This window comes from Phyllosticta citribraziliensis (genome assembly GCF_038025025.1).
Source record: "Phyllosticta citribraziliensis strain CPC 17464 chromosome Unknown J3D65scaffold_8, whole genome shotgun sequence".
In the NCBI taxonomy this organism is placed as follows: domain Eukaryota; kingdom Fungi; phylum Ascomycota; class Dothideomycetes; order Botryosphaeriales; family Phyllostictaceae; genus Phyllosticta; species Phyllosticta citribraziliensis.
The window spans coordinates 1,137,388-1,149,815 of record NW_027117345.1 but is presented as its reverse complement, the minus strand read 5'-3'; the positions used below and the strand labels follow the sequence as shown (position 1 = coordinate 1,149,815).

The 12,428-nt window shown below is 56.7% G+C and overlaps 5 protein-coding genes across 5 annotated transcripts; 2 read left to right on the top strand and 3 right to left on the bottom strand.

Annotated features, from left to right (window-relative positions):
- Positions 1-677: 677 nt before the first annotated feature.
- On the bottom strand, positions 678-2,968 carry J3D65DRAFT_629987 (uncharacterized protein). Its single transcript, XM_066800786.1, has one exon. The coding sequence runs from the start codon at positions 2,884-2,886 to the stop codon at positions 919-921; it is 1,968 nt and encodes a 655-aa protein (XP_066653803.1). The 5' UTR covers positions 2,887-2,968; the 3' UTR covers positions 678-918.
- A 121-nt stretch (positions 2,969-3,089) lies between these two features.
- Positions 3,090-5,306, top strand: J3D65DRAFT_629986 (uncharacterized protein). Its single transcript, XM_066800785.1, has 2 exons — positions 3,090-3,318; positions 3,411-5,306. The coding sequence occupies exons 1-2, from the start codon at positions 3,194-3,196 to the stop codon at positions 4,990-4,992; spliced, it is 1,707 nt and encodes a 568-aa protein (XP_066653802.1). The 5' UTR covers positions 3,090-3,193; the 3' UTR covers positions 4,993-5,306.
- Positions 5,307-6,782: 1,476 nt separating this feature from the next.
- J3D65DRAFT_555308 (fatty aldehyde dehydrogenase) lies at positions 6,783-8,500 on the top strand (the record flags this gene model as incomplete). The annotated part of the gene is made up of 4 exons (XM_066797223.1): positions 6,783-6,931; positions 6,990-7,220; positions 7,273-8,072; positions 8,118-8,500. The coding sequence occupies 4 exons, from the start codon at positions 6,783-6,785 to the stop codon at positions 8,498-8,500; spliced, it is 1,563 nt and encodes a 520-aa protein (XP_066653801.1).
- A 263-nt stretch (positions 8,501-8,763) lies between these two features.
- On the bottom strand, positions 8,764-9,654 carry J3D65DRAFT_437518 (uncharacterized protein). The gene is made up of 2 exons (XM_066796232.1): positions 9,372-9,654; positions 8,764-9,302 (listed from the first exon to the last, which is right to left on the bottom strand). Exons 1-2 carry the CDS (start codon positions 9,472-9,474, stop codon positions 9,028-9,030), a joined length of 378 nt encoding a protein of 125 aa, XP_066653800.1. The 5' UTR covers positions 9,475-9,654; the 3' UTR covers positions 8,764-9,027.
- Positions 9,655-10,400: 746 nt separating this feature from the next.
- J3D65DRAFT_437227 (SLT2-like MAP kinase protein) lies at positions 10,401-12,205 on the bottom strand. Its single transcript, XM_066796231.1, has 6 exons — positions 11,941-12,205; positions 11,766-11,887; positions 11,703-11,713; positions 11,586-11,652; positions 11,210-11,524; positions 10,401-11,157 (listed from the first exon to the last, which is right to left on the bottom strand). The coding sequence occupies exons 1-6, from the start codon at positions 12,051-12,053 to the stop codon at positions 10,541-10,543; spliced, it is 1,245 nt and encodes a 414-aa protein (XP_066653799.1). The 5' UTR covers positions 12,054-12,205; the 3' UTR covers positions 10,401-10,540.
- Positions 12,206-12,428: the final 223 nt, after the last annotated feature.

The following is a 12,428-nucleotide window of genomic DNA, read 5'->3' as shown; positions in this document are numbered from 1 at the left end:
GCGATCTCATCGCCTGCAAGGAATGGGGAGAATTCCCCCTCTCCTGCTCGGCGTACTCCAGACGAAGCGAGCATCTTTTAGGGCAAGCATGGACGAAAGCATATCACATTCTTCTTCTAGCCGCTACCCAACCGGCTAACATTGCCACCGCCTGCGCATAACCACGCGTGCGGCTGCAACAGACGCCAAAGCGGTCGACCCCGTTCCACCGCCGTTCCAGGACACGCTTTTGCTGCGAACGGCGCGAAAGAGAAGCGTAATTCTCTTCTTTCTCTTCGTTGCCGCCTTTCTTCTACACGCTTGGCTCTAGGGATTTTGGACAGGGATTCGGAAAAGTAGAGCATGGCTTTGCGGTGCATCATTCGCGCATAGGGACGCACATACACGGCATAGGGTCGGTGGACGGATTTTTCTTGGGTCGCCGGCACTTCCTCCTCTTCTTTCTCTTCTTTCTTCCCTTCGACGCATTCTATTGCTTTTACATCTTTTGGCCTTTGTGTGGTTGTTTGTTCTCTTCCGGCTGGCTGGCTGGGCTAGCCGGCCGATGTCGTGTCTGGCGTTGGGGGCAAGGGCGGGATCCGTGAGATGGATTGGCATAAGCGGGATGGGCATTTCGATTCGTGGTGGCTGCGTCGTTTTAGTACTGATTGCTATTGTAATGGCAAATGGCATTTGCATCGCTGCATCTTTGTGTTTGTGGTGCATTTTGTGAATGTGTTTTTGATGTGTAAGCGACGTAGTACACTCTTTCTGCGGTCTCTCCTTTGTCATGTGTGACAGTTCCTCTTGCTCCCCTCCATGCTCCGTTTGCTTTGCCATGCGATTCTCTCTGGCATTCAACCAACGTCGACGGTCTACCGGTTCCACACTCTGAATCGACACGTGAGCTATCTCTCATGAGGTGTTGCGCTGGCCGTTCTACGCCCACACGCCCAACGTCCAACTGCCCCTATCTCCCTTGCCGCCCGCTCCGCCCGTACTCCCCAGACTACTCAACCGCTTGCTGTTCCTCTCACCAGGCTGGCCGCCTCCCGAACTACCAGGCGGGTTCCCTGAGCCACCAGCGGCGGCGGCAGCACCACCAGGCCCGGCAGCAGCACCCGGAGCCAACTGGCCGGCGACCTCGACGCTACCGGGCTCGCGCGTGGCCGTGGCAAGGCCGTGCTGCATGAAGCGGTCCTTTTCGATCTCGACGATGCCGCGCACGCGCAGGCTGGAGACGAGCGACGCGCCGGCCCACGCGCCCAGCGACCCGACGCCGCGCACCACGCCCGTCGGCGACGGGTGCAGCGCCGCGTTGTGCTTGAGGCTGAGCGACGCCAGCTTGGACGAGATGGGGTCCGACTCTTGCGGCTGCAGCGACGCCGGGGGCGGCGTGTGCGGCGTTGCTGCCATGCCGCCTGTCGTTGTCGTTGATTGCGATGGCGTGGGCGTTTGCATGCGCGCTTGACCGTAGAGAGGAGAGGCCTCCTCGCGCTTTGGCGTCTCGGGGATTGTGTCCGTGGCCGAGGAGGAGCCCGTTGTAGGGCGCGGACTTCCAAGCTCCTGATGCTGCTGCTGCTGTTCCGATGGCAAGGGGGTCACCACGTCGGCCATCATGGTGCTGGCACGCTTGCGGCTCTGCTGCTGGCGGTGCGGCATGCGCAGGTCGCGCCGCGACGTTGCGTGCCCGTAATTCTTGACAGGGTCCCAGCCGCGCTCGTCAATGATGTGCTCGATTTCGGCCAGGATGCGACGCTTGATGCCGGGCAGCTTGGCAACGCCGCCCGTGATGATAATACGCGACATGCAGAGCTTGCGCGCGTCGATGGGCAGTGAGAGGAGTGCATTGTACGCAAGCAGTGGGATGGGCTGATCGTGGTCGTCAATTTCGTGCTGGTCCATGCCGCTGGCAAACAGAGCGGACTCTGCTGGCTCTGCAAAGCGCTGAAAGGGAACGGAAATGGTGATTGGAGGAGAGGCGGCAGGGAAGGGGATGGTCATATTGGATTTTGAATCTTCCTCGACACCGGCATGGTGGTTTTGCGCCTCACCGCGGCTGAAGCACCAGCCCACCCGTGTGAGCACCTCCTCTGCCTCTTCAAAGCCGACCTGGTCGGGCTCTTCCGGTGGCTCCTTTCTCGCTTTGTGACACTCGTCGTCAAGTAATTTGGCCACTTCCTCGGTCAGGACCTTTCCCGCTCGGATGCTAGTCCGGTGGTGGATTTCGCGATATTCGTAAACTGCCGTGATGGATGTCTCCTCCCAACCAAGGTCGATGACCAAGCCTGACCTCAACCCAGCCGAGACGACGCTCAACACTGGTCCGGACAGTACGGTGATGCTGGCCGCTTGGAGCGTCGTAAACACAGAAGACAGCAAGGCAGATAGCAGCGGTCGAGGCAGCAGCGGCGGGATGACGACGGTAGCACGGCGTGGTCTGTGATCGAGGAGAAGATACTGGGCGACAATCTCCCGGACGGCCCGCTCAATCTTGTCTTCAACGAGACCCATGTCGGCATTGCGAAGGTCCATTTTCCAAAGCTCATAGTCCTGGCCCCAGTCCTGGCCTCTCTTCCTTTTCTTGCGGACGAATTCGTAGCCGGGCATCCATCGGCGAAAGTCGCCTACTCTGCGCTGCTCTTCCGGCCCAAAGCTCTTGGTACATCGCGGCTTGCTCTCGCCGGCAAAGCCAGCACGGAGGCACCGGGCTCCAAATTCAAGCACCAGATGCTCCTCGTCGGAGCGGAAGTTGGCGGTGCTGGATCCATAAATACCAGAAAAGGCCCGTGACGATACGCGCTCTCCTGAAGCTTTGCGGATGGGGTCTAGCTGGCCAGAAGACGGCCGAGTGCGCGCAACGGGCAATGGGGGACCGAGGAGCTCATCTCCAGCCCCGGCGCTCATGTTGGAGGATGATTGGGACGCAGCATCAACATGACGGAGTTGATGGTACAACAGAGGCACGCGCGGTCGCCGGGCGGTGAGGTTCGGTGGCTCGACGCGTCCCGGCGGGCCGTGGCCGGTGGCTCGGTGGCTCCCTCGCCGACCGCACAATTAGTTTCGCCGGCTCCGCGCAATTCGTTCCTTTTGCTTGCTCGGAAAAGCATGGCTGAGGCCCGGCGTGAGAAAAAATCCTAAAGTTGCGCGACGACCACCAACCAGCAACCACCACCGCCTACGACGGGCATATTTACCTTCTTTCTTATCAAATATGACCCTCTTCATCCTCACCGAGACCAGTGCTGGTTACGCGCTCCTCAAGGCCAAGGACAAGAAGCTCCTCAAGCGCGATGACCTCGCCCAAGAGACCGAGACTGCAGAGGGCACCTGCAACCTGTTAGTACCCTTCTGCGCCAATACTGCGAGCCTGGAGACTACGAGGGTCTACACATTTGGGATTGAACAGGTTCTAACGTGTTCATGCACAGGTTGAAGCTCAAGAAGTTTGAGAAGTTTGACAGCGCCGCTGCCGCTCTCAACGAAGCTGCTGCGTTGACCGATGGCAAGGTTTCGCCCATGCTCTCCAACCTCCTCGACTCCATCAAGGATGAGAAAAAGGCCTCGCTGGCCGTCGCCGATCCCAAGCTCGGAAACTCCATCAACAAGCTGCCCGGTTTCTCCATCACTCCCATCTCCGACTCTACCACTCAAGATGTCTTCCGTGCCGTTCGCGCCCACCTTACCTCGTTGATTCCTGGACTCGTCCCCGAAGACATCAACACCATGTCGCTGGGTCTCTCCCACTCCCTCTCGCGCCACAAGCTCAAGTTTTCGACCGACAAGGTTGACACCATGATCATCCAAGCCATTGCCCTCCTTGACGACCTGGACAAGGAACTCAACAACTACGCTATGAGAGTCAAGGAATGGTACGGATGGCATTTCCCTGAGATGGCCAAGATCATCAACGACAATGTTGCGTACGCTCGCGTCATTCTCGTCATGGGCATGAGGTCCAACGCCTCCAAGACCGACCTGTCCGACGTCCTCCCCGAGGAGATTGAGACTGCGCTTAAGCTCGCTGCGGAAGTTTCGATGGGTACTGAAATCACCGACGTTGACCTGCAAAACATTCAGCTCCTCGCAGAGCAGGTCGTCGAGTTGACCGAGTACCGCGCCCAGTTGTCCAACTACCTCAGCGCCCGCATGCACGCCATTGCCCCCAACCTTACTGCTCTCGTTGGTGAGCTTGTCGGTGCTCGTCTCATCGCACACTCCGGTAGCTTGATGAACCTTGCCAAGTCGCCCGGTTCCACGATTCAGATTTTGGGTGCCGAGAAGGCGCTTTTCCGTGCCCTCAAGACCAAGCACCAAACCCCCAAGTACGGTCTCATCTACCACGCCTCATTGATTGGCCAAGCATCCGGCAAGAACAAGGGCAAGGTTGCACGCATGCTCGCTTCCAAGGCTGCTCTCGGTCTGCGTGTGGACTCTCTGTCCGAGTGGGGCGCCAACAGCGAAGCTGGCCAGGAGGAGCCCACGGACGAGGAGAAGGCCGCTCTCGGAACTACTGCCCGCATTGCCATTGAGCGCAGGCTCAGGTTCCTCGAGGGCAAGCCCGAGAGGCCAGTTGCTTCCAACGTTGGCCCCAGCGGACAGTCTGCGGCCCCCAAGTTCGACATCAAGGAGGCCAGCAAGTACAACATCAACGCCGATGGTCTCACTGGTGATGGCAAGCCTGCTGCTGAAGCCAAGACCAACGGCGACGTCGAGATGGGCGACGACTCGGATTCGAGCGAGGACGAGTCTGAGGATGAGAAGCCCAAGAAGGAGATTGCCAATGGCGACTCCAAGGCGGCGAAGAAGGCTGAGAAGGAGGCCAAGAAGGCCAGGAAGGCAGAACGCGCAGCCAAGCGCGAAGCAAAGGAAGCGAAGAAGGCCGCAAAGGAGGCCAAGAAGGTCAGCAAGTCTTCAGATGCCACGGCTGGCGCGAGCGAGTCGAAGAAGAGGAAGCACGACGACGATGGCGACAAGGCCGAGAAGAAGAAGAAAAAGAAGAACAAGGACTAATTTCGACGTCCACGGCGTTGAACATTTCTTCCTTTAGTTCATTCTCGCGCGTATCAAGTCACGTGTTTCCCGGGTCTAATTTCTTTCCTCATGATGAGCCCATTCTGGGCTCTTGTTTGCCTGCTGCAACAAAAGCGACGGGTCTATCCAAGGCGTTTGGGGGGTCAGGGTCAGGGGGTCCTGGCGCGGCGCACGAAGGGTTGTTGGACATTACTGGGGCGTGTAAATTTCTCTCATGTCCGCTGTGCATAGCATAGGAAAGATGATGAACAATTTCAAAGCAATTTGGAATTTCACAAGACCGAGACGCATGCAGAGACTGTCTTCAATTTGTTTGGATTGATAAAATGATGACCCCGCGAAGAGCGGTTCCTTCCCACCCGGGCCTTTTGGTTTCGAGCAGCCCTGAGTCGAGAGGTTGCAAAGAATTGACCTGTCCAGCAACGCTCCCAACCGTTGAGAGATGCTCCAACAGTGCTGCACCCGACTCGGAACGTCATCCTGATAGACAGGCCGGTTGGGAACGGCGCGAACACCGCCCAACACTGTCACCTGTGAACCAGGCAGGATATGCAAGGCCGAGGGAGAAGAGCAGCATCTCGTCCAATTCAGATGTTTGTCCCCAGCGAGATGGGCCGGTTCGAGACGCCGTCGCCCACCACCAAGAGAAAAAACCGATTGAGACAGAGAGACGCGCCCCAAGCAGCTCTGTCGCCTTACGCTATCTTGATCTAATTGACGGGCCGGTCTGACGATGCGTACAGTACTCTGTTACCCGTCACTTCACGTAACAGGCCGGCGGGCAACAGCAATGCGGAAGCAACTTCGCGGGGGAGGAAGCGTGCGAGGGGTCGGATCGGATCCCAAGCGATGTTGAACTGGAATCAGTCAGAGAAAGTTCAGAAGATACTGGCTGGATCCGACGGACGGAGGATGAAGGTTGAGAATGGTGTCGTGGCTGGTGCTGCTTTTGTTCTGTTCCAACTTGCACAGACAGACAGACGCCTAAGCGCCCACGATATCTGCGGAAAAAGCAAACACATGTCTAATCTCCGAAGAAGTTCAAAAGTGACATGTACTTTTGATCGATGCATCTGATTACGCCATTGGCGAAAGCGAGGGCAGGCAATCTCTGGTTAAAAAGATTGGTCGCAAACCCAAGTGTCCTGCAGGATTGGACATGTCCAAATGAAGACCTGCCCTGTCGATCCGTCACGCTGCAAACTGGATGTGCCGTGGTGATGGAGATGCTTTCAGACGGTGGGCGATTGCCTCTACATGTCTAACGCGACATGGCGAAAGTTTGTATGTACCGCTGATTGGCTGCTTCAGGATTGAATTTCGCGCAGCTGGCCAAATAGAGCAGTAAAAGAACGAGCAACGATGATTGGACCGGATGGAAGACGACCCAGACCGACAGCCATCCATCCATCAACAAGACGGGACGGCAAGGATCTCCACTTGACACGGCCGGCCGAAGGAGCAGCGCACGGATGGGGACGAGGGAGAACCGAAGGGTGTGGCATCAACCGAGGGCCGTTGACAGTGCAGCCACTACGTACTCTCACTTTCAGACTGTCACATTCGCTGCTTCCCTGTTCCCCTCATCTGACGACTAGTCCTCACTGTTAAAAGGCCGACCGACGCTTTTGCGCAGACGCCATCCTCTAAGCCGCCAGACAATTTCCATCGCACGATCGACCCATTTCACGTCCAAGTCGCCTTACGTCAATCGCAACGTCCTGTCTGTCGTGTCCAGCTCTGGAAGTTTTTCCTTGCAGCGCGACGCCATGGATACTAAGCAAGCTTGGCCCGAACTCAAATACACCCCAATCGACGCCATCCCGGAAACCGCGAAAGCGGTCTGCACCACCTATCGCTCGGGAAGAACGCGTCCAATCGAATACCGCCTCAAGCAATTACGCAAGTTCTACTGGGGGTATATCTCCCCTGCGCCCCGACTGTTTACTCATCACACGCTGACACGCCGCCGCCAGACTCAAGGACAATGAGCAGCTCATCCTTGATGCTTGCAAGAAGGACCTGGGCAAGGCTCACTTCGAGACCTACCTTGCCGAGCTGAACTGGGTTCTCAACGACATCTTGTTCTTGACCAAAGGCATTCCAAAATGGGCAAAAGATGAGAGCGCGCCCGATATTGCGCTCATCAACAAGGGCGTCTTCCCCAAGATCCGCAAAGACCCCCTGGGCTCGGTTCTAGTGCTCGGGTAAGTACGCGACAAGTCCAATTGAAGCCGCAAGCTGACTGTGCCGGACCAGGGCCTACAACTTCCCCATCCAACTGTCCCTTGGTCCCCTCATTGGAGCGATTTCAGCCGGATGCACCGCTGTCCTCAAGCCCAGCGAAAATGCCCCGGCCGCCGCCGCCGTCATGGAGAAGGTCATCCGCGAGTCCCTCGACCCCGAATCGTATACTGTCGTACAAGGTGGCGTCAAGGAGAGCACGGCGTTGCTTGAGCAAAAATGGGACAAGATCTTTTACACGGGCAATAGCGCCGTCGGCACCATAATCGCGAAGAAGGCGGCAGAGACCCTCACACCAGTCACTCTGGAGCTGGGCGGCAACAACCCTGCCATTCTCGCGAAGCACGCGGACCCGCGTCTCGCTGCCCGGCGACTGCTGTGGGCCAAGGTACACAATGCAGGCCAGGTGTGTATAAGCCAAAACTATACAATGGTGGATAAGGACATTTTGCCGCTGTTCATAGTGGAGCTGAAGAAGGCGTATGACGAATTCTTTCCGCACGGCGCGCAAAAGAGCCCAGACTATGCGCGCATCATCAACGAGCGGCAGTTCAAGCGGTTGAAGAAGATGTTGGACGAGAGCTCAGGCAAGATATTGCTTGGTGGCACCATGGACGAAGCAGATTTGTTCCTCGAGCCTACGGTCGTCCAAGTGGATAGTGTGCACGACAGCCTGATTCAGGAAGAGTCCTTTGGGCCACTCATGCCCATTCTTCCCGTCGAAAACCTTGACGAAGCTATCCGCATTGCCAATGAGGTCGACGACACTCCCCTGGGTATCTACCCCTTTGGCAACAAGGCCGAAACAAACAAAGGTATGTTCAAGTCTTGTTTCCTTGCGCTCACGCTGACCCGTCTAGTGCTCGACTCGACTTTGTCTGGAGGAGCGTCTGTCAACGACGGCTTTTTCCACGGCTCCATCCCGACCTTGGCGTTTGGTGGCGTTGGCAGCAGTGGGCAGGGAGCGTATCGGGGCCGAGCGTCATTCGATACCTTTACGCATCGCCGTTCTGTGACAACAACGCCGTCGTGGATCGAGGGGTTCCTTGCTGTGCGCTACCCACCCTACACGCTACAAAAGCAGAACCAGTACCGCTCTATGTCAGGAGCCAAGGCAAACTTTGACCGCGACGGCAATGTGAGGGGTTGGGGTGCATGGCTGTGGACACTGCTGACGCTGGGCGCCAGAGGTAAGAAGGCTGCCCTGGTGCGGTGGGTGCTACTGTTTGTTGGTAAGTGCTGACCCTCTCGCGTAGGTTGAATTTTTGTCATTTGTGTCACGCTCGCTTCTTGAACGAGTAGATGGACGCTGACGAAACAGTGGCCCTGGGATGGCGACAGTTGCGCGCCCGCGCGTTGTTGTAGACGACTCACTGCGATTCGCAAAATGCAATGCCGTGTGTTGAAGCATTGTCAGCAGCATGGCAGTGTAAGTATTCAACGTCATGAATGCCTTCAAAACGGAAAAGGCATGGAAGAGGCGGTGATTGACTTGCATTTTGTCAGCATAACAGTCGCTACTGGAGGTGTTTGGCTGACTCCGGTCGGCATGAACGTTCGACTACCCCCTAGTGTATAGGTATACAGTCAATCAATATGGGACTATGTTTGAAGCCAGATGGCGCCGACGCAACGATTGGGATGATTCAACTTATTCACTCAGCAAACCTTGACACCACGCAACAACCCAACAAGTTTCAATCAATCATGCACAACGTTAATTCATGCACTCATTAAAAAGCATCGAAGAAACGTTCCAACGACAAAAACCTAAGCCTTCCTCTCCCCCCTCGGGCCCTCTCTAACATTGGCCCTCACAGCATCATCGCTGCCTCCATGGTCCTCAGCGAACTTGACGGCCCTGTCCTCGGGCCCACCAATGCCGGGCCCCTCGAAGTCGTAGTCCTTGGTCGTCTTGCCCGTCCCGCGCTGCACGCCGCCGCCGTCCTCGGGCGGGATCTCGCGGCCCGTCGCTGCGCTGCCGTAGGTCACGCCGCCGCCGGGGAAGCGCGACGCTTGCGTTGCGTTGATGCCTGATTCTTCGGCTGTGGTGGGGGTGTCAGTCGGGGTTCTGTGAACGGGGAGGGGGGTTTTAGGGCGGAGGGAAGACGTACTGCTCACGCTGGCGTCGCCGCGGCCTGTTTTTGCTTGGTAGCTGTTGAGGTCTTGCTCGGCTTGCTTGGCGAGGGTGATGGGGTCGGTGTTCTGGTAAGACATTGTCGCTGGCGGTGTTGGTTTATGAGAGGATATTGGGATGGTAGATTTAATGGTTGTTGGTGGGCGGCGTAGAGTTCGTTTGTTTGTTGGTTGACGATAAGAGCAGAAGTAGTCTCTTGTCAAGACAGAGATGGGTATAAGGTAGAAGAAGGGTGATAATGTGTATAAATTTGATGTCCGATCGAATAGTCCTCCCTTCCACAGGTTAAATACACAAACCCCCCATTGGATCTGCCGTCTTGACGTAGACTTGTCGCAGCAGCAGACATCGAGGTACACTGATAGCTACTCCACCCAAATGCGTAACTGCCTGTCTGCATCTGCACGCCGTGGGGTGCGCTCTCTGCTCGTTGTGATGTAATGATCGCGCCAACGGTGATGTCATATGCGTCTTTGCCCCCAAAAGAAACCCACGACGGGACCCTCAGTCCCTCACAAACGGCTGGCCCTTGGGTTCGCCACCTGACGGCAGCATCGCGCAGAGGGATGCAAATCGAACGACATTGCCATTCATCGACCCGATCGCGAATTCAATCTTCTCCATGTCGCCGCTTCGGGCAACATCAGGGATGTCAGACGTGTCGATCACAAAACAGGGAGAATTGCGGGAACTAATCTAGGCCCTCAGGGTCCCCAAAAACGCAAGAAAACTGATGATGCATCGTCGTAGAGATGATCTAAGAACACGCCATGATATCTAACGGATGAAGCTTTCCAGAAGCCACAGCTACACACGATCGTCGCCCGACTCCACCACTGCCGCTCGCTCTGCCAGCTCTCGTGCATGACAAAGCAGAGCAAGCAGCGTCTCACATGCCCTCATCTCCATCGCGCTGACCGTCGAGTCGTTCCTATTAATCCCATGCCCATGTTTTGAAAATCGACCTTGCACAAGACGCAGGACAGAGGGCCACAAGTCAATCTGACCAATGGAAAGAAACCAAGCATCTCCAAGACATCAATGAGATGGAAATAAACGCGTTCCCGGTCGCCGTGTCCAAAAAATGCCCGTTCCCGACTGCCTTGGCAGGTTCACTGGGGAAAAAGGTATCGATGCCTATTCAAATCACCTCCGGTCCATGCCAGCTTGAAGTTCCTGCTCCAGGCCCATTTCGTGAATGTTGGGATCGGCTTCGTGAGGCCGCGGGTCCTCATACTGGCGAGGATCGTAGTGCTGCGGAATGGGCACCGAAGGCTGCTGCTGGGCGCTCTGCCCGCCGGCCGATGGCTGTACCCGCACCATCTGTCGGAAGCGTTGCACCTCTGCGAGAATCATCTTCTTCATCTCACCAATGTCCTCGACAACTTCAAAGTGAAAGTCAAACGTGGTCGGGCACGACGGCTCGTCGGACGCATCGTGCCAGATGTGCAGGTAGCGGTGCTCGAGCGCTTCCTCGACTGAAATGCGCTGCGAGGGGTCAAAGGCAAGCATGCGATCAAGGAGGTCGAGGGCGTCGGGGTTCGCGTTGCGGAACAGCGTTTGGAACGAAACCTTGGGCATGTACGGCAAGTTGCGCACATAATCCTGGGCACGGGGAGAGCCGATCCGTGACAGCGTTTCTTCGTTCGGCGTGCCGAGATAGTGCAGGATCTGGTTCAGTTGATCCACATAGTCGCGACCCTTGAAGAAGGGCTTTCCGCCGAGAAGTTCAGCCAGAATGCAGCCCACGGACCACACATCGACTAGCACGGATCAGCATTTCCGAGGACCATGATAGGCCAACGTGCAACCTACTAGCTTTGGTGTAGCTCTGGAAGCTCAACATGATTTCCGGGGCGCGGTACCAGCGGGTGGCCACATATTCCGTCATGTAACCAGCATTCTCTTCAGGGTCCATGGAAAAGCCACGAGCAAGGCCAAAGTCGCAAATCTTGAGCTCGCAGTCGGCGTTTACCAGCAGGTTGCCGGGCTTCAAATCGCGGTGGAGGACATTGGCCGAGTGAATGTATTTCAGGCCACAGAGAATCTGGTAGATGAAGGACTGAAAGTGCGCGTCGGTCAGGGGCTGACCAGATCTGATGATAGCAGCCAGGTCGCACTCCATGAGCTCTGAGGCACGGTCAGCCTTTGTGTCAAAACACCCATTGTTCCACACGACGCGTGTACATGCCTTCGTATAGGTAACACTCGTTGAAGTTTTCCGGGCGCGGAATGTCCATGTCGTAGAGACAGGTGATCTGGCGGTGGAATCGTCAGTATGGGCAGGCGGGGATGCTGGGAATCGTACATTGCGGTGGCCTAAGGCAATGTCAGCGGTAATTCGGCTTAGGCAGTCGTTATGGGGGCACACCTCTAAAGTGCTGGAGCAGCTTGATTTCTCTGAGGGCGCGCTTGGCCAGGATCTTTTTGCTAAAGACATTGGTGACCTTTTTGATGGCGACGCCCTCGGCAGACGAGTTGTTCTGAGCAGCGCTAGGGAGCGTCAGGTCAAAGGGCGAGGTGTCGGGTGGTCAAGGTGGGCATACCATACTATGCCGTAGGCTCCCTGGCCCAGCTCCTTGGTGACAGTGTAGCGCTCGTCGACAATGAATTCTTGGTTGAAGACCTTGAAGACCTTGCGGCCTTGGAGTTCGGACATTGCTGCGAGGGGTGCGGGTGCGGTGGACGAGGCAGAGAGAGGCAGCGTCGGAGGCTGTGGTCGAGGTAATGGCGGGGTAGCAGCGGAGGTGAGCGAAAGCAGCAGCACAAAGCCAATGCGCGCGGACACGGAGGACAAGGCGATCTGGCGGAAAGAGTGGCGCGACAGATGGCACGACGGAAGAGGCCGGACAGCTGTGGAGGAGGCGTTGGTGTCGCGGAGGTGGTGTGGTGTGTTGTGTGGGTGAAGAGTGGGCGCGGGGTGCAGAGCAGAGATCAGGATAACCTGTCTGTATATTCAGCACATGCGCCGTGGTCAGAGCACAGCACAGCACACCACACAAAGAGCAGCGCAACAAAGCGCAGAGACCGAGCA

What these genes read in the sequence shown, in the direction of transcription:
- J3D65DRAFT_437227 (XM_066796231.1), bottom strand. Translation starts at nt 12,053, where the DNA reads ATGTCCGAACTCCAAGGCCGCAAGGTCTTCAAGGTCTTCAACCAAGAA. An exon ending in CGAGTGTTACCTATACGAAG is followed by an intron (nt 11,525 to 11,585) that starts GCATGTACACGC and finishes ACCGTGCCTCAG; the next exon opens with AGCTCATGGAGTGCGACCTG. An exon ending in CCAGAGCTACACCAAAGCTA is followed by an intron (nt 11,158 to 11,209) that starts GTAGGTTGCACG and finishes GATCCGTGCTAG; the next exon opens with TCGATGTGTGGTCCGTGGGC.
- J3D65DRAFT_629986 (XM_066800785.1), top strand. Translation starts at nt 3,194, where the DNA reads ATGACCCTCTTCATCCTCACCGAGACCAGTGCTGGTTACGCGCTCCTC. An exon ending in GCAGAGGGCACCTGCAACCT is followed by an intron (nt 3,319 to 3,410) that starts GTTAGTACCCTT and finishes GTTCATGCACAG; the next exon opens with GTTGAAGCTCAAGAAGTTTG.
- J3D65DRAFT_629987 (XM_066800786.1), bottom strand. Translation starts at nt 2,886, where the DNA reads ATGAGCGCCGGGGCTGGAGATGAGCTCCTCGGTCCCCCATTGCCCGTT.
- J3D65DRAFT_437518 (XM_066796232.1), bottom strand. Translation starts at nt 9,474, where the DNA reads ATGTCTTACCAGAACACCGACCCCATCACCCTCGCCAAGCAAGCCGAG. An exon ending in CGGCGACGCCAGCGTGAGCA is followed by an intron (nt 9,303 to 9,371) that starts GTACGTCTTCCC and finishes CCCCCACCACAG; the next exon opens with CCGAAGAATCAGGCATCAAC.